At 42.4% G+C, this 22108-nt stretch overlaps 1 protein-coding gene across 10 annotated transcripts in view; it reads right to left on the bottom strand.

The window, feature by feature from the left end:
* Positions 1-4833: 4833 nt before the first annotated feature.
* The window catches only part of LOC140994361 (CUGBP Elav-like family member 1), a 47647-nt gene continuing 30372 nt past the window's right edge, over positions 4834-22108 (bottom strand). For 7 of the 10 annotated variants that reach the window (XM_073463942.1, XM_073463947.1, XM_073463946.1 and 4 more), the window contains 3 exons: positions 20295-20480; positions 18846-18989; positions 13502-15449 (listed from right to left, as the gene is read on the bottom strand). In XM_073463942.1, the coding sequence (XP_073320043.1) occupies positions 15322-15449; positions 18846-18989; positions 20295-20480 (458 nt within the window). In that variant the 3' untranslated portion in view covers positions 13502-15321. Of the gene's footprint in view, positions 5636-13501; positions 15450-18845; positions 18990-20294; positions 20481-22108 lie in introns of those variants that run through there. The other 3 variants (XM_073463950.1, XM_073463943.1, XM_073463945.1) reach the window with 3 other exon arrangements.

Genomic DNA, 22108 nt, shown 5'->3' with positions numbered 1-22108 from the left:
ATTTGGAAAAATAGACATATTGAAAACAAGCTATCAAATTTAATACCTTGGGAAATGTCATTTGAGACTTTTCAATACTTTTTATGGGCCTTAATTTTCGCTAAATTGATTTATCAACTTTAATACTTTTTAAGACCCTGCAGACACCCTGTATGCAGACTGATTCATACTACAAAATCACGCTGTAAGTTCAGAGAATGTAAGTAAAAAAACAGCTGTATTATGTAGTGTCACCCTGGTTTTGTCCTGCTGACAGGAGACAGAGATCAGTCATTATTTCAACCTTGACGTAGTGTATACAGCAAGCCGTCAAAAGCAGGCTTGAGAACTGTCCTCTGTCAATTTTCTGTGGGGTACAGTGCAACCAGGGCTCTCCCAGACACAATACAGGCTCCAATGTAATGTATCATCTTTAATACAGTTTGGATAGTGTGTGATAAACACAGTGGCAGTACAAACCAGAAATACAATTCAAAGCACACTATTGGAGTTCGACAGAACACACAGGAAATGTGGAGATTTCTCAAACATTTTATTTGTACAGAAACAAACCAACCAACCAAGCATCACATAGTCGTCTCACACAAATGACAGTTGGATTGTTCTGCTGTGGTGCTTCATGTGGTGCAGAAAGCAAAGATCCAATAAAAACAGTCCAAGCTTTGGAGACACAGATCTCACCCCAAACAAAAGAAAACTCAGCCGGGGTTAGTTCCAGTGAATCAACAAGGTGTCACACTAAAATCACAACAATGTCATAATAATAATTAAATTCCATTTGTTTTAATGCAGTGGAGCAAAAGACAACTTCACAGAAATATTTCAAAAGGCTTCATCAGTTCATCATCAGTCCATGAGCAGGTCAGAGAGTTGACCTTTGAACAGTTTCAGTGTCAGTGTGCTGGATTGGTGCAGGTTTGATTGACTGACTGATTGAAGACTGTTGCAGATTGCAGTATGTTATAGAACAGTCATAACCCATAAATAAACACCATCACCCAGAAGGCACCTGGAGGAGAGACTGTATCCAATACTGTTACATGATAGGGAACCCAACCCAATCACCCAGACATGGAGCATATGATTGTTCTTTTAGCTGCTGTCTGAACTCTTCAGCAGAGAACACAGACTTCACTCCAGTTTGTCATGCAATCACAAACACCCATCAATCATTTAGCCTTCAGTTTGTGAAAAATAAAGGGGCAAACAGGTTCTACCTGTTCAACTCATTTATTTCAATTTAGGTCAAATTATTTTTACAAATCTGTTTAAAGATTTTTACATTTTTTTAATTCTCTTTTAGAGTTAAAACAAAGATCTGTGTACTTCCAGGGTATCTGTGAACAGTAAAGACTAAAACTAATAGGCTGATTATATCTGCAATCAACAACACCTCAGATCTACACACTGTGTGTCTGGGGCCTTCAAAATATTGTAATTATATAGGATTTTTGGCTCTGAAGCAATCTAACAAGTGTAATGTGGTATTTACACTAAGAATATGACAATATGTTTCTTTCTAACTGGGCAGCCACATGTTATTGGCTGACTATATAGCCAGTTGGAGCATTATTTAATTAAGACCCTCTGGTGTAACAGAAAATAAGCAGTTATGCTATTAATAAAAAACAGTAGTTAGTTTAGTAAAAGGTCAAATATCTGTGTGAGGATAAAGTGCAAGTCAGAGGGAGTATTTGGACAAATGATTTGTGCATTATGAAAAGTGGAGTTTCACAGTAGTCTGAAAAAAGTAGTACAACAGAGCTAAAGTTGAAGGTCTGCAGTTTTTTGTCTTACACAGCTAGTGATAACATGAGCGTGAGGATAACGATAAAGTTAAAATAGAAAAATGTCTTGGGAAAACATTGAAGCTCATTGGCTGTTGCAGAGTAGTCAGGCTGCCCCTCCACAAGCAACCCAGTGGCAAACACCAGCTTGCCGAAACCAAGTAATTCAAGCCGGGTTTATGTGGAACGATTGCCCTCCCTGCAGACACTCTGCCTTTCTGCTCTCTGTAGCCCAGAGACACAGCTATGTACCGCTGGGGAAGGTGTGAAAGTACAGCTGGCAATCCACTCACCACGTCCAGCAACCCAGACAGACCAGCGCACATGTCTAAATGCTCACTACAGCATAGGCCATTTGCGTTGGTTACGGCGTCGGCTCAGCATAGATTTTAATAAATAAAATAAGGAATAATGTAAATTTGTTTCCTTATTTATTAGATTTTCCTTTTCAAGCGGAAGATGGGAAAACAAAAGTCTTTTTGCAATCTTTGGGGGATACAGAAAAAAACAAATAAACTAATTTCCCATTTGTTTTGTTTTTTCATTTGCTGGATTGAACTGATTAATTGAATGAACTGATGATACACGGACCCACATACCAGGGTTGCTAACCAACTAACTAACCAACCAACCAACTAACTACTAACCAACTAAATAAATAAATAAATAAGGACCAATGAAAGTATGTTTGCAAATGTTAGTCTAGTTGATTGCAGTTGATTAATATTATGCATTTATCTCATTGATTTAATAGAACTCCTTCCCCTTCTTCTTCTTCTTCTTCTTCTTCTTCTTCTTCCTCTGATCCTTTTGAGACGCATTATTATGGATCCAACATACCAGCACTCTTTCGCCTCTCCCCTGGTCTTCTGCTGCTCCTGTTGGGGTCACTTGTCCAGAGCCACTCTTCATCCAGCCTGTCTGCTTTACCTAAGGTAGAGCAGACAGGCTGGTTGGTTGAGCGCGCAGCAGGGGTGCCCAGCAGCAGTGGATAGGCCAGTCTGCTCTACCTAATGAGCCCGGAGACACTGTAGCTGCCACAGCCAAAGTGCCAGTGTGCTTGGCGGCAGGGCAACGGCTCACAATGCGCCGCATCAGCTCAGCAGCTGGCTGTTTTTTGGGTTTTTTTTACAAACCAGCCACAGGAAAAACACAAGGACAACCCATTAACCAGATATAACCACTGAGCATACAGTAAATAGCACGCTTGTCTCTTTTGCTTTGTGATTAAGCTACTTAAATGGCCCACGACTCCCTCCCTCCAGCTGTACAACGGGACTACCCAGGCACAAAGAGGGGTGGACAGGGGAGGAAAGCAGAGGTCTGGCACTAGGCCACGGGTCACACCAATGTCCCTCCTTCTTATAATACAGTGGACGACTGTTACCAGGGCCATGAACAAAAATCCATGAAGAAAAATTCTGTAATCATTTCATAAATGTATGATGGTGTTAATTAGTTGTGCTTGTGTTTTTCTTGTGGTTTGTCTGTAAAAGCAACCAGCCAGCGGCAGAGCTGGTGCATCAGATTATGAGCCAGTTGTTCTGCCAACACAGCAAACAGGCCAGATGGTGGAGGTGGGCTGCCCTGCTACTGATCTGCCGTCTGGCCTGTGCGCTCTACCTAAAGAGTGCGGAGACACTGTAATTGTGGTGAGAGCGGCTCCAGAGGAAGAGAGAACCCCAGAGCAGCAGCAGAAGACTGGGAGTAGGACCAAGGAGATCGGCGTGTTTATCAGCAAAGCTACAGCTCATCAACTGCTGTAAACTTAGCAGTTTATGAGCCAGACCAACTGTGTGAGTCAGTAAAGCCATAATAAGTAATTTCCCCTTTAAACATACAGACCCCAGCAGCTCCTAGCTGGGCCTCTGGGCAAGAGAGCGGACAAGCAGAGTGTTCTAAGTATGCTTTTGTAGAATATTCTGTATTAAAGAATTTTAAAGGGTCTGTAATTTTCTAAAAATTAAAACTATATTTTCTACATTTTCAAGAGACCTATTTCTTAGACTGTTAGACTGTTTAGAGTTTATTCAGTAAATATTTTTTCATTTTTCATTTCAAGACCTTTAGATATTGAGGTTCAAAGTTTTGTGTAAAAAATTGACTCTACTGACTGTCATTAATAAAGTCTTCCATAAAATCATGTAGTTTAAGGTTTCTAAATTTAAGATTGAGCATTATTTTATGAACTTTTTAAGCTTTTTAATCTCAGTCTACCTAATTGGTCCTCCACCTGATTGGTGCTTTGGAGGTAGAACCATAAAGAACCAACTTATAGATTGTTTTTAGACTTTTTTTCTTTTAATTTTTATATTAGGGCCATAAATGCATCACAATCAAAAGAAACCTACACAAAATGTTAATAACTTGTTTCAGCTAAATAACTCATTTTTGAGTTTCAACGTTGTAATTTGTAAGAACAAGATTAATTCAGTAGACGCATTTCACATTTTGTTTGCTCAGCTAACCTGCTGTACTCGACTGTACTAAAACACTCTGTGGGTCAAACTAGTAAATAACGGGAATGTATTGATTTAAAATTAACCGAATTAACTTAATTTCATCATTTTCCCCTTAATTTTTTACCACAAGTTAAGTTAAGTTCCACACTCAAAGAAACCTTCTCTGATTTTTTTACAGTCTCATTGCTGTTTCTGTCAGGGAAACTGTTGGAAAATATGGGACCTGTATAATAACGTTTTATTCAAGCACAAGGAGATCATGGATTACTAGTTACACTCTCAAGTCACATTGCTGGTCCACTGGTCAGGGAAACAGTCTGCAGCCTAAATGAGCGTCGACCTGTCGGGTCAATGAATGCAAACAGTAACATAGCACTGCTTAGGAGTAGGTCACTTGTGTTTGATATTGGTCTGCAAGCTCTCTTGGTATATATAACTCCACAAAAAATGATTTAATGTTGCAAGCGGTCAATTTGACATCAAGCCTGAGTCAGTTCTTCAGTTACAGCTGCTGTACATGATGCCACCTGCCTCACCGACCAACCTCTGACCAGTAAAGCAAGTCAAATAAAAGGGGGAAAAACTGATTGTGCAAAACATTTGGCACCAGTTTATTCATCATTTTTAACTTAACACAAACTAGATCACATTTTGCCAAGAATTTCAGTGCAGATATTAAAAAAAACATGCATACTAAATATACTGTGACAAAAGTCTTTGTGTCTGATTCTCCACACAAAAAAAGAGCAGAACAGCATCATGTGCTTGTGGTGGTGTGCCGACAGGCTTAAAGTAAAATCTGATTTTTACAATGACAATAAATGTTACCTCCTTATAACATCACTCAGATGGGAACTCCCGAGGATGAACCCTTAGCTAGCCTAGCATTAAATTACAAATGTCCAACAACACATGATCACTGCTTGAAAAGTTTCCCTAACTTAGGAGACACATACCAACACTCATACACAACATTGCCTAGAGAGATAAGCTGCTTTCACACAAAAAACACAACAAAACCAGAGGATGGGGGCACTGGGAGGACTGCTCCACAACACAGGAGATAAAACAAAGTTAAAGGTCAGACTCGTGTCAAGCTTTGCAACAATCTAGTGGTTATTATTAGTCAGTTCTAGAAAAATAGATACTCTTTTTGTTTGTAATAATTCAGATTTAACTTTCAAACATGTTCAGTGGCAGTCTTTCTAGTGCCCCTGTTGGCAGCTAAGAGGACATATGGGAAACAACAAAACAAAACCTCTAAGTAATCAATGTCAAACACAAGGTCAAAAGTGAATTTGGAAGCATCAGAGAAGCGCAGAAGACAAGGACTGGACGATGAACTGTGACGCCACATCAACATGCTAGGGGCAAACAGGAAGAGATCTAGAAAAAAACAAAAAGAAAAACACAACAGGGAGACAAACCTAGGTTAAACAGCAATGGAACACAGACAGACAGAGAGAAAAGAAACCAAGAATGATCATCACTATGTGGGGTTCGATCACAGTCTAAACACTCAACAGTCAGTGTCAGGGACAGAGTGAGGATGAGCCACATGCTACCAGAAACTGAGGTGGATGACAACAACAAATACACACACACACACACACACACACACGCACGCACACACACACACACACCAGCAAAGGATCAGGGACAGGTCACGCCAGGCTGCCAGACCAGTCCACATCTATTCATGTATGGAGGCTGGGGAGTGCCACTGCTATAATGACTTATTATCATAAATAGTTGACTAGCAATTAAAGTAAGTTAGAAAGTTTTACACTACATGCTACTTAAAATGACTGAATATGTGAATGGATTTGAAATAAATGATTTTCAAATAGGTATTATAGTGCCATAGTTTTGCATTTTTTATCCCATTTACTACAAATTTAAATATTCAAGAACAAAAAAGCTAACCATTGTGCAAATCGTGTTGTTTTGCTTTAGATTTGTGGAAGGATTTTTGCTACAATTCAAAGCAGTCACTAGTTTCCACTTGAATAATAGATATGAAAATCTATCAGCAGACTCTTGAAACTGTGTGAGTTGTGAAATTCTTCACTGTGAATGTCAGCTGTTTGATTTTGCTTAAAGTTACATTACTGAATCTTATTTATTCAGTTGTATTGCAGTTTGCTGCATTTCAAAATGCAACTTTGACAAAGATAGATACAGACTTGTTTTTCACTTGGATGGATTTGGCTGACCAAAGTGGACCGCCATAAGGTTTGGCATGGCCCACTAGTAGTGTCTACAAGAAAAAAAGAAACTAATTTATCAAAAATAATAGCGAGGCAAAGTCCCTCCCCCTTTCTGTGGACCACCATGGGACCTTATTTCAGAAAAAATATATATGGTAGTGAATGCTGTCATAAAACTAATGAAGTATAAAGACTGAAAATACGTAACTAGAACAACTACACACCCAACAGTCACGTAAGTAACATGTCTCGTTTAATGTTCACAAAAACCTTGAAGAGTTGATCCCATATATTAGCTAACTCACAAAACTGACCAACTCTCCTTTTGCATACCTGCAGCTGTCAATGTGGCCAGATGTCAACTTTTTTTAAAATACTTTTTCTGTGCCAAGGTGATGGCTATGGTGGTGTTGGCGATGTATGCTGACCAAAGTTCACTGAGCAGTTTTACATAAACCTAAATGGAATTTGACTATTTTTTACAACAAACTGCGACTTTCTTGACTTGAAAAATTGTCTTCAACATTGTTATTCATGGCACAATTCATTCAGGATCAAAAAAAGTATGTTTTTCCCCATTCATGACTGTAAAATAGAAAAAAATAGAATAAATAAATAAATATATATATATATATATATATGAATCAACCCTTATATCGTTTTTTTATTTTTTTTCTTCTAAATTTGTGAGGTAGAAACACTCTTTAAATAAGGATCCCTAATTATTAAATATTTTTCATAATCTGAGCAGGGCAGGCAGAGTGACACTTTGCACAGTAGGTCAGTAAATAGACCTTTTTCACAGCAGGCATTTTGACATGATATAGTAGATAAACAGGTGTTACTAATGGCAAACAACTACAAAGGTTTTGTTCTCTGAGCCCTAATTTAACATGATTAGTAACACTTTTGTTAACCTACTATTTCATGTCAAAATGGTTGCTGTGAAAAAGGTACAACAAGAGAACTTAGGATCCTTGTGCCATTTTGCATCTTTTCTATAGCCTAGGTATTTGCTTTGTCCAGTGGCCACCATTAAATTTCAATTGTGGCCCCCCAAGGGAAAAGGTTTGGGCACCCCTGGATTAGACCATTTTATGCACTTTCTATTTCACCCTTCCTGGCTGCCAGAGGCAGTGCTTATCACTGGATATCTTCCATCTCGTGCACACACAGGTAGAGTATTGTTATCATCGAAGTCACGTGTGACCTCGGATGACCCCTGACCAGGTATAACTACTGGTGTTAGCCGAGGGATCGGTTCCTTATCATCTCGCTTATGCAGGTCAACTGCTGTAATAGCATTAAGTTAAATCACCGCCTCCGTTTCCAACAGCGTGATAAGCACCTGTTTTACCTGTGGACATCAATCGGTAAGATCAATTGGCATTATATAGCTAAGTGTGTCAGTGAGAGGAGCGTCCTCGTTCCTGATTCTGAATATATTGCTTCTTGTATCCTTGTTGTTTTCATGATTAGGGGAGTGCTCCCGCTCTCGCTAACAGTTAATCAGCGGTGCGTGAGAGTGTGTGTCCGCTCGTTGTTGGCTCATACTGCCTAATGTTACGTATGGTATCGGTGAAGAGAGTGTTCTCGCTCCCCTCTCACTATAGTGTTGTACATTATTTCATATCTTGTTCACAATTAGCAGAGTGCTCTCGCTCAGGCTAAATAAGTGGTAGCTAGCACAGCTCCGCTGGTCTCAGCTAAGACTAATTGGTACGGTGAAGAGAGTGTTCCCACTCCCCTCTAACTGTGCGATGTACATTGAATTACATCCTGTTCTCACAGTTTGCAATGTAAAATGATTGCTCTCGCCCAGGCTAACTTAGTGCATTTGATATCAGCACGATTTGACACTTACTGTGCCGGTGAAGAGACTGTCCCCGCTCCCCTCTCACTGGTATTTTGTTTCGTATCTTGTTCACAATTAGCAGAGTGCTGTCGCTCTAATTTAGTGGGTAGCTAGCAGAGCATGTGCCGTGTCTCAGATAGGATTAATTGTCACTGTGTTAGTGAAGAGAGTGTTCCCGCTCCCCTCTCACTGTAGCATTGTACATTACACCCTGCTTTCCTAGTTAGCAGAGTGCTCTTGCTCAGGCTAATTTGGTGGGAAGCCAGCAGAGTGTGCATTTAATATCAGTTTGATTTGACAGTTACTGTGCAAGTTAAGAGTGTCCTTGCTCTCCTCTCACTGGATGTACTGTTCTCATGTCATGTTTTTAGTCAGTGCAGTGCTCTCACTCAGTCTGACTTTATCTGGCTGTACCATCTGGTGTTGTCACTTTGATCAATTCCCATAACTGTGCTACCTGTATACCTCTTCAATCTGAAGACAGACATGACCATTGCCCCTCTTGTCTTGGTCTCGAGCATTTGAGGGAGGGCCTCTGGAGGACCCTGCATGAATTGCAGCCTCATGCCCCACGCAGTGAGGGCTGCTAGACTGGCCGATGTGGAGCGTCTAATGGGTGAGGCAGGCATCCCCTTCTCAGAGCAACTAACTTCAGCCCAACCTGTCCAACCCAGGCGTCATGCAGCAGAGGCTGCAGGTGCTCCCCCCAGGAAGAAGGCAAAGTCTGACAAGCTGTTTTCTAAGGTGGATTGGCTAACCACTGAGCTGGCCAAGATGAAGTCTCTCCTCCTGTCCCTCCATCCTAGTGCTGCTGCGGAGGATGCTGGCTCGTCCACTCCACCCATGCCTGAGCTGGTGCTGGAGGAAGATGTCATGTTGTTAGCAGCTTCAGCTGCTCTCTTCAATGACTATGGTCAGGAGGGGCCCTCCCCTGTGTCCGAACCTAGTTCATGTTCCTCAGCTTGAAGTTCTATGGAAGGTTTGGAGGACGGCTCTATGAGCTCTGTCATTCACATGGCACTGGCTCGCCTGCTATTGCTTTTTTCAGGCGCACTTCGGCCCCTGCCACCTTTTCTGTTCCACCTTCCGAAGAATATCTGAAGGAGCTGCATGCAAGCTGGAAGCACACTAAGGCGCTCTCCTGCCCAACGTCTGATGCATGGACTCTGGCGGCCATGTAGGATGCAGCCAAATTTGGCCTTGGCTGCACGCCAGCTATTGAACCTACCATCATTTTACCTAATAGTTTCCCCTGATGAGGCTCTGAGGTCGGATGCCAGGTGTCCTCGACCTAAATGTTGGGTCAGAGATGACCTCCTCTCTAAGGCATACGATGCAGGGATGCGCATGGGCCGTATCGGCAACTCCCTCTCTCACCTCATGCTTGCTCTGTCTGCTTCCTTGCAGCAGACTGCAGTTGACACATCCTCCATTAGCCTGAGTGATGCTTCATTGCAGGCCTTTGCTCTCATGTCGAGGGAAACTGGGGCGTCTAATGTCCACTTTGGTTCAGACTTGCCGTCAGGTTTGGCTAGCACAGTTGCCCTTGTCTGAGACATATTGGAGGACCCTCCATGCTGTCCCAGTGGAGCTGGGACATGCCACCCTCTGGTAGGCCTAGGGGTTCCGCATCTGCCCCCAGAGGCAGCTCCTAGCCACCGGCTCACCCCTCTCAGGTGCTTCCTGACGGTGACGGCTTCATCCAGAGGTGGTGCAGAGCATCTGGGGTCTCTTCGGCAGGGCAGAGGTGGATCTCTTTGTCTTCGGAGATGTCAACCTATTGCCCCCTCTGGTTTTCCCTGATAAAGAACACCAGCCCTCTGCGCAAGGATGCTCTGGCTCACGGGTGGTCAGAGTGTCTTCTCTATGCCTTTCCTCCATTGCCCTTAATTTTGCTAACACTGCTCAAGGTGCTTCATTGGGGTCACTTCTGGTGGCCCTCTTCTGGCCAGCCAGGACTTTGTTTCACTGCTGCACGACTCCACTGTGGCATGCCCTGGCGCCTCCCCAGCAGGAAGGAAATCCTGTCTCAGCTGAGGGGTAGGGTGTGGCATCCCGACCCTTGTTGCCTTCAGCTGTAGGTATGGCCGCTGGAGGGCCCAATCCACTGCTGAGCGAGTGCATAGTGCCAGTCAAGGCTACTATTCTGAGTGTCAGGGCACTGTCCACTCACATGCAGTACCAAAACAGGTGGAGGTTGTTCTCTGACTGGTGTGCAGTTCAGAAAGAATACCCAGTACAGTGCTCTGTGCCTACGATCCTTGAGTTTCTGCAATCCCTCCTGGGCCAGGGCTAATCTCCCTCTACCCTGAGGGTGTATGTGGCTGCCATTTCTTCACAGCATGTTAAGGCTGATAATGACACAATAGGGAGCAACAAGTTGGTGTCCCTCTTTTTAAAGGGGGCCCTGAGATTACATCCTCCATGTGCCCCACGGGCTCCTGTATGGGCCCTGCCCCTGGTGTTCGATGCCCTAGGCCTGCCTCCTCTTGAAACCTTAGTACAGGCAGAGTTCAAATGAGTGTCTGTCAAAACAGCATTTCTCCTGGCCATCACTTCAGCAAAGTGTGTCGGAGAGATACATGCCTTGTCTGTGAGCGATACCTGTCTGAGGTGGAATCCAGATAGCTGCGGTGTCACTCTGTGGCCAAATACAGCATTCCTCCTTAAGGTGCTGGCACACTCACACCTCAATCAGCCTATCCAGCTTGGACAGTTTGACCCCCCATCGGGAAGAAGGCAAGTCAAGACACGGTGTGCGCCCTAAGAGCTTAGGTGCAAGCTACCGCATGCATACAGCGGTCAGAACAGCTCTTTGTCATTTATGGTGGTGCTAAGAAAGGTTGCGCTCTCTCCAAACAGTGCCTTTCCCATTGGGTAGTGGATGCCATCCCTTACGCATACAGTGCGACAGGTCGTGCTGTACCATCTGGGGTAAAGTGTCACTCTACCAGGAGTGTCTCCATGTCATGGGCAATCTGGAGAGGTGTGCCCTTGGAGGACATCTGTGCTATGGCCTCGTGGGCATCGCCCAGCACATTTTCCAGATACTACAGAGTGAATGTGGCCACCCCCCATCCATTGTGTGTGGTTCTTCAGCCGAGCTCCTCTGCTTAATCCTTATGAGGTGGGTACTCTGATTCCTCCTGACTCTAGTTGCGTTTCCATCCACCTTTTCTTATTCGCATTTTCAAAGATTGCGAATAAATACTTGGATGGAAACACCAGAAATTCGAAAAAAGGCAGTAAATTTGCAAAAAAGTTTTTACGCTTGGAGGGGGTGGATTTGTCAGCGTATTGATAAAAGGAAAATGCGACTTTTTGTTATGGAAACAGGTTTTGCAAATAAATCATGACTAACCCGGATGTGACGTTGTGGTACGTCTGAAGTGCTGCTGGACGACGACTTCCCAAAAGTCCTTCACCCGGCGACGTTCCCAAACAAATGGAGAATGACGCGGTCTCCCTCCAGCAAACTCCAACAGCACTCGTAACATTAAAAATCTTCTTTTCCTTCTCCTCTTCAGGAGGGTTTTGTAGGCTGTGAACGCTGACAAAATTGTAGCTAATGTTCTCCCAAGAGCCGACAGGTTCACCAGTAAATTGTCCATGATGTTGAGTGTCAGCTGAGTGTCAACTGTCAGCTGAGTGTCAACTGTTGTCATGGATACATTCACGCTCTCTTATGACGTAATCTCATGGCGCACTCCTCCTCTCCCAATAATCGCAAAACAATAACGAATGGAAACGGGCATAAATTCGCATTTGCTTTTTGCGCATTTTCACAAAATCCGCTCTTAAATTCGATACATTTGGATGGAAACCCAGTTTCTGTTGCCATAAATCATCCAGTGATAACCACTGCCAGTCAGGAAGGGTGAAAGAGAATGAAGGTTACGAGTGTAACCATGGTTCTAGTCACTTGGAATCTTGTGAGTCACGAGAAGACTCTGTGGAACTGATCGCCCGGATGACGCCGGTGGTATACCTGGTCAGGGGTCAGCCGAGGTCACACGTGACTTTGTTGAGCTAAATACTCGACCTGCGTGTGCGCGAGATGGAAGATATCCAGTGATAAGCACTGGCTCTGGCAGTCACCCAGGGTACATAGAACCGTGGTTACATTTGTAACCTTCATTCTATAGTATATACCATTTCATTTTCATGCCATAAAGAAATGAGTGGAAACCAAGGTCTGCCTGGAAGAGAAGGAAAAACACATCTGAAACTACACATAATGCATTTTAAAAATTGGTCAATAAAAATGTTATTATACATGACTTCCAGTTAAGAGATGTAACTTTTGTCTTTCCATTTACACATGGCTGTTCTTACACTACTGATTCTCATTAAGTTATTAAGTGTATCATCAGGAAGTTGCCCCCAAGTGGCTGACAGTGAGCTGACTGCTACATTGCCAGGTCAGTCCTAATAACAGAACAGTACCAGAGAAACACACCGGATGATTGTAAAGTTAGAAAAATAAAGGCTGTAAGTTCACAAAGTATAAATAGTAGTGGTAAACCTAGCCAAGTTCTTTGATGGGTTCACGTAACTGTTGTAATGTTTCATTTCAACAAAGAGCTACAAACTTTCAATGTAAACCCATTTATCTGGAACAGTGATCAACAACATCCTGGCTGCTAATAACAACAGACAGTGAAGTTCATACCTGGCTTACTATTATTCACATCCTGCTGTAGTTTTTCAGTAGTACATTTTATGTGATGAATGATTTACAGGTCATCCAGGACCTTACCGCTATTAAACAACCTTAAAACCAAACAGTGGTCTTAAATCAAGACACAGCTGGATCAGCTACAACTACAAATTCCCTGATACATAATCATGATTTTTGTGCAATAGCAAGAATGCTTTGGTACACAATATACCAAGAAACTTCCAGCGCAAACATAACATTAAAATGGGACAATATTACATAAAACATGACTGACCCTGGAGCAGTGAGAAACTCTCTGAGCACCCCGGTCATACTCATATCACTCATATTTTGCCTCAATCTATGGACCTGGAATCGGTTTTCAAACTAGTTCTACTATTAGAAATACACCCAGGACTTCACCTAGTGTAAAGTTGTTAACAAAACAGAAGATGACTATTAAATCGAATAGAAAGACAGGACCAACATGTTGACATTGACTTTTAGAATAAACTATGCTCCCTGTGTTTGTGGAAAATGAGTGATTTATTCAGAGATGAAGGCATGTGTAACAGAGAGGGGGGTCTGTAGAAGCACTGATGGATCCTACACACACAGTCCATGCCACATGACAAGACAGTAGTACACATTACCAAAAGGAAACAACGCTTAACAGGCAAGGAAAGGACACACACCAGGAGATCAAATGGAGTTGTTGGACTTAACATTTGTTTTTCAAAATAATTTCAATTCAGATAAATAATTTAGGCAATAAATAGTTCCCCGACACACAGGGGAAGTATAAAACCTATATAAAAATAGAAAAGGCATAATAGTAAATATACATCTCAACAATTTTTCCGCTTTCTAGTTCTATAAAAAAAAACACACATTCTTGCAAGTTTAAGCAACTAACAGGTTTGTCTTTAGCAATTTGACATTTATATGAATTCTCCAATCACAGAAGATATTCAGTGAGAGACATAGTGGTGTAGCCCTCTATAGATTAGCTAGCAGCTAGCTAGCAGGACAGTAGCTGAGGGATGATGTTGATTTATTACAAAACACCTGGATTCAAGGTTGAAACTAACTAAAACCATAAAATGTATTCATACAAAGCATTACATCTGCAGTAGACAGACTCTTGGATATTAAGATGAGTGGAACAAGCCTATGCTGTTTGTTTTTATTGCCAAATTTCACAGTTTTGCTAACAACAGCTGACAGTTGGTCTTCACAGCCACATCAGCCCAACCTATCACCAGAGTGCAGAAGCACAGGAGGAGCACCACCAAATCATGCTGGGTTTAGTCCTCCGGAAAAGTCTATACTTCACAACTGCTTCACTACATGCAACATCAACAGCATTAGAAATGCTCCAACCATCAAATAAAGAAAAATATAGTAAAGGCTATGATGTGCATGCAGAAATCAAATCCAGCCAATGTTTGGATACAAGACAACCCATTCACAAATGTGTAGCCACCCACCTGAGGCCAAGTGTGAGCCATGCAACTATCACTACACCCAGACAACAAATCAGATATAAACTAGCATCAATGTGTTATCTTTAGATGGAAGAAACACGTGGCAGTCCAGTTAACAGAGATAACCATCTGAGTATGATGCTCCTTGCTCTATCAACAGAAAGTGTTGTGCAGATGCAGAATGAGGACAAATATCTTCTGAATGCCATCTGCATGTTTTGGTGGAGCTCCTCCTTCTCTACCGTACCTTACATTAAGCCTTTTGACTAATTTGGGTGGGTATCACATACATTGTTTCAATTCAAGAGATAATACAATTATCTAATACATACTTAGGGAAAACCACACATTTCGGTTTGTGAAAATATAAAAAAAAACTAGTTATGATTTCTGCTTCCTAATGACATGTAGTTCTGTCTTTTCCAGCTGCTGCCTGCTTTCATGAGTTTGATGCTGGGTCTGGGTGGTGCAGGGGAAGGAGAACAGGAAGTAAAAACACAAGGATTTGGCACCTGACTGTGAATGTGCAACACACCCTAACACTCAACTCATATGTGTATTATGTACCACAGCAAACATTCAAACTTAAATGAAAATACACCTGTTTTGTTAAAAGGAAAACAAAGTGCATAAACCACAACATAACACAGGAAGAATCCAGTCTAGCCTGAAAAATCTTGCATGTAGCGTCATGTGTCTCTTTGCCTGGGCACGTTCTAATGACCAGGTGTGGCAGCGCAGCAGACATCACCCCATAATGCACAGACAAGTTTCTGAGTGGACCAGTCTTAGTTGCGTATTCATACTCCACTTACCATAACACCACCCTGCCTAACTAAGTCTGCAGTGCCTCAGCACCTTCAGTAGGGCTTGCTGTCATTCTTTGAACGCTTCAGCTGCACTTTCAGCCTCTTCATACCAATCTGGAAACCATTCATTGACTGGATGGCTGCCTGTGATGACACGGGGTTGTCATAGCTCACAAAGCCTGGAAGAGAAATAGAAGCACTCAATGGAAACAGAAGATAAAATAATTTCTCATTTTTTCCATTTAACAAGAATTATTGTGAATAAAAAATCCCTACAATATCCTCAAGAATGACCAAGCAAAAGCTTAACATATCCAATCACACATATCTCCAGCATTAAGCTATTTTACTCGAAATGACGTCATTTAGTACATTTTTTTGCCTGGAGGCATGCTCACATGTGCACGCACTACGAAAGCCGCGCCAGACAAGATCAACGAGAATGTACTAAATGACGTCGTTTCGAGTAAACTCTGGATGTCGCCACTTCAGGACACTTGGATTGCAGCGGACGAGCAGTATGGAAGAATATTACAAAGTTTTTGTGTAGTTTTATGGACCTTTTTGTCTCGGGCACCATTGACACCCGTTATATGGATTTTTGCTACAGGACGGTGCCCCAGCGGGTCTCCAGCTGCACTTTGAGGAATAAAAAACTACACCAGATGTCTCATCAGCATGAGGGTGAGTCGATAATGACTGAATTTCGTTCTAGAGTGAACTATTCCTTTAAAGCAATTTCAGTGTGAGTGATTGGGGACAAAATGTATACTTTTTGGGAACAAAATCCTTGGTTCAAAGCAAAAAGCTTTCTTACTGAAGGTAAAAATACTACCAATAAATTCCACCGTCATCACTACAACTTGATGAATACAACTCGGATTCTTTATTAGCTCTTAGTAGAATATTAGTAGCAGATAAACAGGCCGTTGTATTTGTCTAGTAATAGTGCAGTGGTGTGCAGAGGGGTCAGCATTAGTGGCTTGTAAGAACTGTCCTAAAAATCCAATCAAGTATGATTTTAAGCAATAACACCAATAATAAAATGTGAACATGTATGACAACATAAATGGATGTGTAAAAGAACAAATACAGACACTAGGCTGAGTTATTCTCAGTCAGTTGTTCTAAACTTTTAACAACCAACCAGCTTGTGTTAATGAAGTTTCAGAACTGTTTAATTAAAGCAGCTACAAGGAACTTTCATTATTTGTTCATTCCGGCTGCCCCTGTGGACAAAAGCATTATAAGCATCACTGCCACCTAAAGATTTTGATCTGGCTAGGGCATGCATTTGTCTTGGAAGTGAGGAGCAACAAGTTTCTAATACTGTTCCATTATTTAAATACCTTTTTCCAGCATGCATGGCGATGAGGTAATGTATCTACACTGCTCAAAAAAATTGAGGGAACACTTAAAAAACACACATCAGATCTTGATTAATGAATTTAAGTTGAAAATCTTTACTGATGTCTTCACTTGAGAACAAAATGATGTAACAACGGTCAATGGAAACCAAAATCATCAACACACTGAGGGCTGGATTCAAAATCACAACGAAAATCAAAGTAATGATTGAAATCACAGGCTGATACAACTTATAATGTGACTCAGTAGTGTGTATGGCCCCCGCGTGCCTGTATGCACTCCCGACATTGTCTGGGTATGCTCCTGATGACTCTGCCAATGGTGTCCTGGGGGGATCTCCTCCCAGACCTGGATCAGGGCATCAGTGAGCTCCTGGACAGTCTGTGGCCGTACTTGGCGTCGTCGGATGTACCGATACATAACGTCCCATAGGTGCTCAATTTGATTTGGCCAGTCAGTGGCATCAATGCCTTCATCATCCAGGAACTGCCTACACACTCTGGCCACATGAGGCCAGGCATTGTCCTGCACCAGGAGGAACCCAGGGCCCACTAACACCAGTAGGAACCCAGGTCCCACTGGAGCAGAAGGAACCCAGGGCCCAATTCACCAGGAGGAACCCAGGGCCCACTGCAGCAGGAGGAACCCAGGTCCCACTGCACCAGGAGGAACCCAGGGCCCACTTCACCAGGAGGAACCCAGGGCCCAATTCACCAGGAGGAACCCAGGGCCCAATTCACCAGGAGGAACCCAGGGCCCACTGCAGCAGGAGGAACCCAGGGCCCAATTCACCAGGAGGAACCCAGGGCCCACTGCAGCAGGAGGAACCCAGGTCCCACTGCACCAGGAGGAACCCAGGGCCCACTTCACCAGGAAGAACCCAGGGCCCACTGCAGCAGGAGGAACCCAGGGCCCACTTCACCAGGAGGAACCCAGGGCCCACTGCAGCAGCGTAACGTCTTACAATCGCTCTAAGGATTTAATCCCGGTACCTAACAGCAGTCAGGCGACCCTCCAAGGACATGCCTCCCCAGACCATCACTGACCCACAGCCAAACTGGTCATGCTGGATGATGTTACAGGCAGCATAATGTTCACCACGGCGTCTCCAGACTCTTTCACGCCTGTCACGTGTGCTCAGTGTGAACCTGCTCCCATCTGTGAAGAGAACGGGATGCTAATGGCGGTTGCTGCTGGGTTGATGCCCTTCTACAGCCCTGTCCAGCTCTCCTCAAGTAACGGCCGGTCTCCTAGTATCTCCTCCATGCTCTTGAGACTGTGCTAGGAGACACAGCAAACCTTCTTGCAACCTCACATATTGATCCTGGAGGAGCTGGACTACCTGTGCAACCTAATTGGGCTGCAGGAATCATGCTACCAGTAGTGACAAGTACACTAGCAGAACACAAAACTTGAGAAGAATCAGTCAGGAAGGATCAGGAGAGAGCAACTGTCTGTGGCCACCACATACAAAACCATTCCCTTTTTGGGGGTTGTCTTGCTTTTGCCTCTCCATTGCACCTGTTGTCACTTTCATTTGCACCAGAGCAGGTGAAATTGATTCACAATCACTTGTGCTTCCAATGTGACAGATTGATATCCCTGAATTTTAACTGACTTAGTGATATACTGTGACGATTAAGTGTTTATAATTTCATTGTCTCTCATCAGTGAGAAAAAAGTAAGGAGCTACGGTTTACAGTTGAAAAGTTATGAAATTGTTCTTAAATTATGCAAATGATTGTCGTATACGACTATGTCAGTCTCAGGTGGTTATGGTTTACTCCATTATTACTGTGCAGTAGATTGACATTTTGCCAAAAACAGACATATCTCTGATCTACATACGTGTTCTTTAGTGTATGTAAACTTCTGACCTCGACTATATCGTCTGTGCAACATCTAATACCCACTGTCCACCGAAATACCAACAAATTCCTTGGTGCTACATTAGGTGAATGAACCACCTGTTTGCACCTTTCAGTCCACCTGCTGGGCACCATAAGGTAAAGCAGGTAAAGTCCATTTCAAATCAAATACCAAACTATCGGGGTGCTGTGTGCTCATTGTTGAGCTGCTAAGATAATACAGCCTTAAAACCTTTGAAGCTGCCATAGAGACACAGCACTGCAAGGTTCTGGAGGAACAGATTCAGATATGTTTTTGATCATAAGAAGGCTTATATTCAGTAGTTTGAATGAACTCACCAAAACACTTGCTGAGGTTAGTCTGTTTGTCAATGAAGACTTTAGCAGAGATCACATTTCCAAAGGGCATAAACATCTGGAGCAAGTCCTGGTCGCCAAACTCCTGGGGCAAGTGGTAAATGAACAAGTTGGCACCTTCTGGACCTGCCAAATCAAGGAGTCAACCATACAAACATTCAACATAGTCATATTTTAACTACCTATGACTCAATAATTTAACCTAATTCTTTAAAATATAGTCATGATCAAGTTCCCTCCTCAGGGCTCATGTGGTATTAAAATTATATTGATGTGATAAGTGTGTCAAAGGATTAATAAACTGAGGGAAGACTTTGTTTTTTCCAATGCCTGCATCGGTTAACCCATGTGCACAGATTGCTGAACCGTTTCTTTTCTTCAGTGCACTAGGTCTGCCAGTTAGAATTTCCACAATCACATTTTTTCAACCACATGACCCCATAGTATTATACGACATGAAATATAAAAAATCAAAAAATGAAATCAAATGATTGAAATGAGATAATCTGAGAAGAAGGGCTAACATTAACACACAAACATGGACAAGCCTTCTGTTATGGACTTTAGCTTGTTTTAAAGTGAATCGGTTGACATGATTATCAGAGGCCATGTCAGAGAGAAGGTGGTGACATCTTACCGGTGCTGCGACTGTCGCTTGCTGACGCAGCAGATTTAAAACAAGACAGAATCCTTAGCAGAAGGTGAGATCAACACACAGCACCCACATCTCTACCAACCTGCCTACAACGGTACTTTAAAAAGGTGCAATATGTAAGACTTGGCCATTTGAATTCATGCTCACAGTATATCACCAGAGCAACCACTAACTGCTGTCAACTGCAGCTGCAGTTATCTAGTTAGCTCAGTTAGCCATACAGCTAGCAGTCAGTGCTGGGAGCTCAGAGCACTGGAGATGTGTTGGTGTTTACGTCACTAGCACAGAAGTTTTGAACCTGGACAGGTCAGGGCTAGTTGGTTAGCATGCTAAACATTCCGATACATAGATGTCATAATGTAAAAACTGTTAATTTTAGGGAAGTCTTGAATGTTTGTAACCAAAAAGTAAACTTATATATTGCACCTTTACACAAGCATCACAAAATACTGGGGAACTTATTATTCATTATTCATCATCATTATTCAAAACATTTATTACTGTTAGCTTTTTTTCTTTGATCTGCAAAGGGAATCTATGGCAGCCTAGTGGACACAGTAGGAGAAATAGTCTAAACTCACATATTGGCCAGCAGCTCTTCAAGTTTTTGTTTAGTCAATTTGAATCCAAATTGGACTGAACTGGACTGAAGAAAGAAATAGTTTGAAGAATGCTCATATACAGTAGTTAAATAGTAATAGTCCCCAGTTCTTTCTGTTCTTACTTCATCTGTACTGTCTAACACCCTTTTTCTATTCCCAGCCCAGAGAACCTACCTTCCTTTTGGCTGCCTGCTGCTGAGACACTCTGCTGGGACAGCAGGCTCTGGTTGTACAGGCTGGGCAGAGCAGCGGCAGCATACTGCTGAATGCCTGAGTAGGCCTGGCTCAGTGCCTCCATGGTGTTTCCTGAGCCATTAGACAGGCCTCCAGAGCCAAGGCTGCCATTCAGTGCTGCCATGCCTGCAACAGAGTTATAAGAACACAAAAATTACATGGGTGAAAAGGTGAGCTCTTAAGTAATGTTGAGTTCAATATAAAAATAATCAGAAAACACAGTAGTTCAATAAGTAGGTAAGTCATAATCATTGTCTCTGCTTATTAATTTCAAGACATGGTAGATCAAAGCCTCGAACAGCAATAATAAACTATGTACAAACCACTTTTCAAGATAGTCAAAGATGGCTCACATGACTAATTAAATAAATAAATAAAGCGATTTAATTAGAGTACATTATAGTGCTCTATCACTTAGCAGTACAATGTGAAATAAAATTTAATTCTACAGATCAGTGTTGTCAAGTGTGAGTATTGGCCACATTTACATCTCTTACAGCTGTTGCATTCCACTGACACAATTATAAACACCTGTAGGACGCTTAAGTGAGGCCATACTTATGTCTTCAAAATGGCAGGCTCTCTATGATTTCTTACTGTTGTTCTGGCAGCATTAAACTATGAAAAACCAAGAGCAGCAATATGAAGGTTGGTGTGTCTGATGGCAATTACAGGCAGCTAACATCAACACCAGGGTTGGGTACCGTTCAAATTCACATACCTGGAATTCGATACCGGTACCCAACTGTACCTTTTTTCTGTACTTTAATCTCTCTGTAATAACAAATAAAGTAATTTCAGGTCTAACTAGTTCAATCATTCACTTCTAGAGACATGTCAGCAGTGTTTCCTACAGGATTTCATGAGACTATGGTGAGTGGACTAGGGTCCTCCTGGGGGGTCCAGGGGCCATGCTCCCCCAAAAGATTTTAGTTTTTTGCACATTCTAAAGTTAAATGCATCAATTTGGTGCACTCTGAGAGACAAATTAAGAGGCTATATCATAAATAACATGAACATGAATGAGAAATAGAACATTTTGAATGTGAAAAAACACTAAATACTTTGGCTTTGGCTCTGCTGCCTGGTAATTAGTAAGTTAATTATCACAATTTACTATGCACTACAGCTTTGACTATACACTATTAACACAAGTCTATAAGCTATAGTCATTATCAATCCACTGTAACTAAACTTTGTTGTAACTTAAAGGAATAGTTCACTCTAGAACGAAATTCAGTTATTATCGACTCACCCTCATGCTGATGAGAAGTCCGGTGTAGTTTCTTATTCCTCAAAGTGCAGCTGGAGACCCGCGGGGGTACCCTCCTGCAGCAAAAATCCATATAACGGGCGTAAATGGTGTCCGAGACGAAAAGGTCCATAAAACTACACAAAAACTTTGTAATATTCCTCCATTCTGCTTGTCCGCTGCAATCCAAGTGTCCTGAAGTGGCGACATCCAGAGTTTACTCGAAACGACGTCATTTAGTACATTTTTCTGGCCTAAACAGTCACTATACTATATTTGCCTGGAGGCATGCTCCGCGTTCACGCGAGTCTCCCTCACAGCTGTTTGCACTACGGAAGCCGCGCCAGACAAGATGAACAGAACTCGCGATAGATACACACCGGTATTTACATCCTGCTGTGAGTTTCAAAGTTTCAAATCACTAGTGCAGGCAGATCCCTCTTGTGTTTGTGTGTCGCTCGGTCGCTCACAGCTGGATGTAAATACCGGTGTGTTTCTATTG

Source organism: Pagrus major, chromosome 4 (genome assembly GCF_040436345.1).
Source record: "Pagrus major chromosome 4, Pma_NU_1.0".
Classification (NCBI taxonomy): domain Eukaryota; kingdom Metazoa; phylum Chordata; class Actinopteri; order Spariformes; family Sparidae; genus Pagrus; species Pagrus major.
The sequence above is the reverse complement of the archived record's forward strand: the minus strand, read 5'-3'. Positions and strand labels throughout refer to the sequence as shown.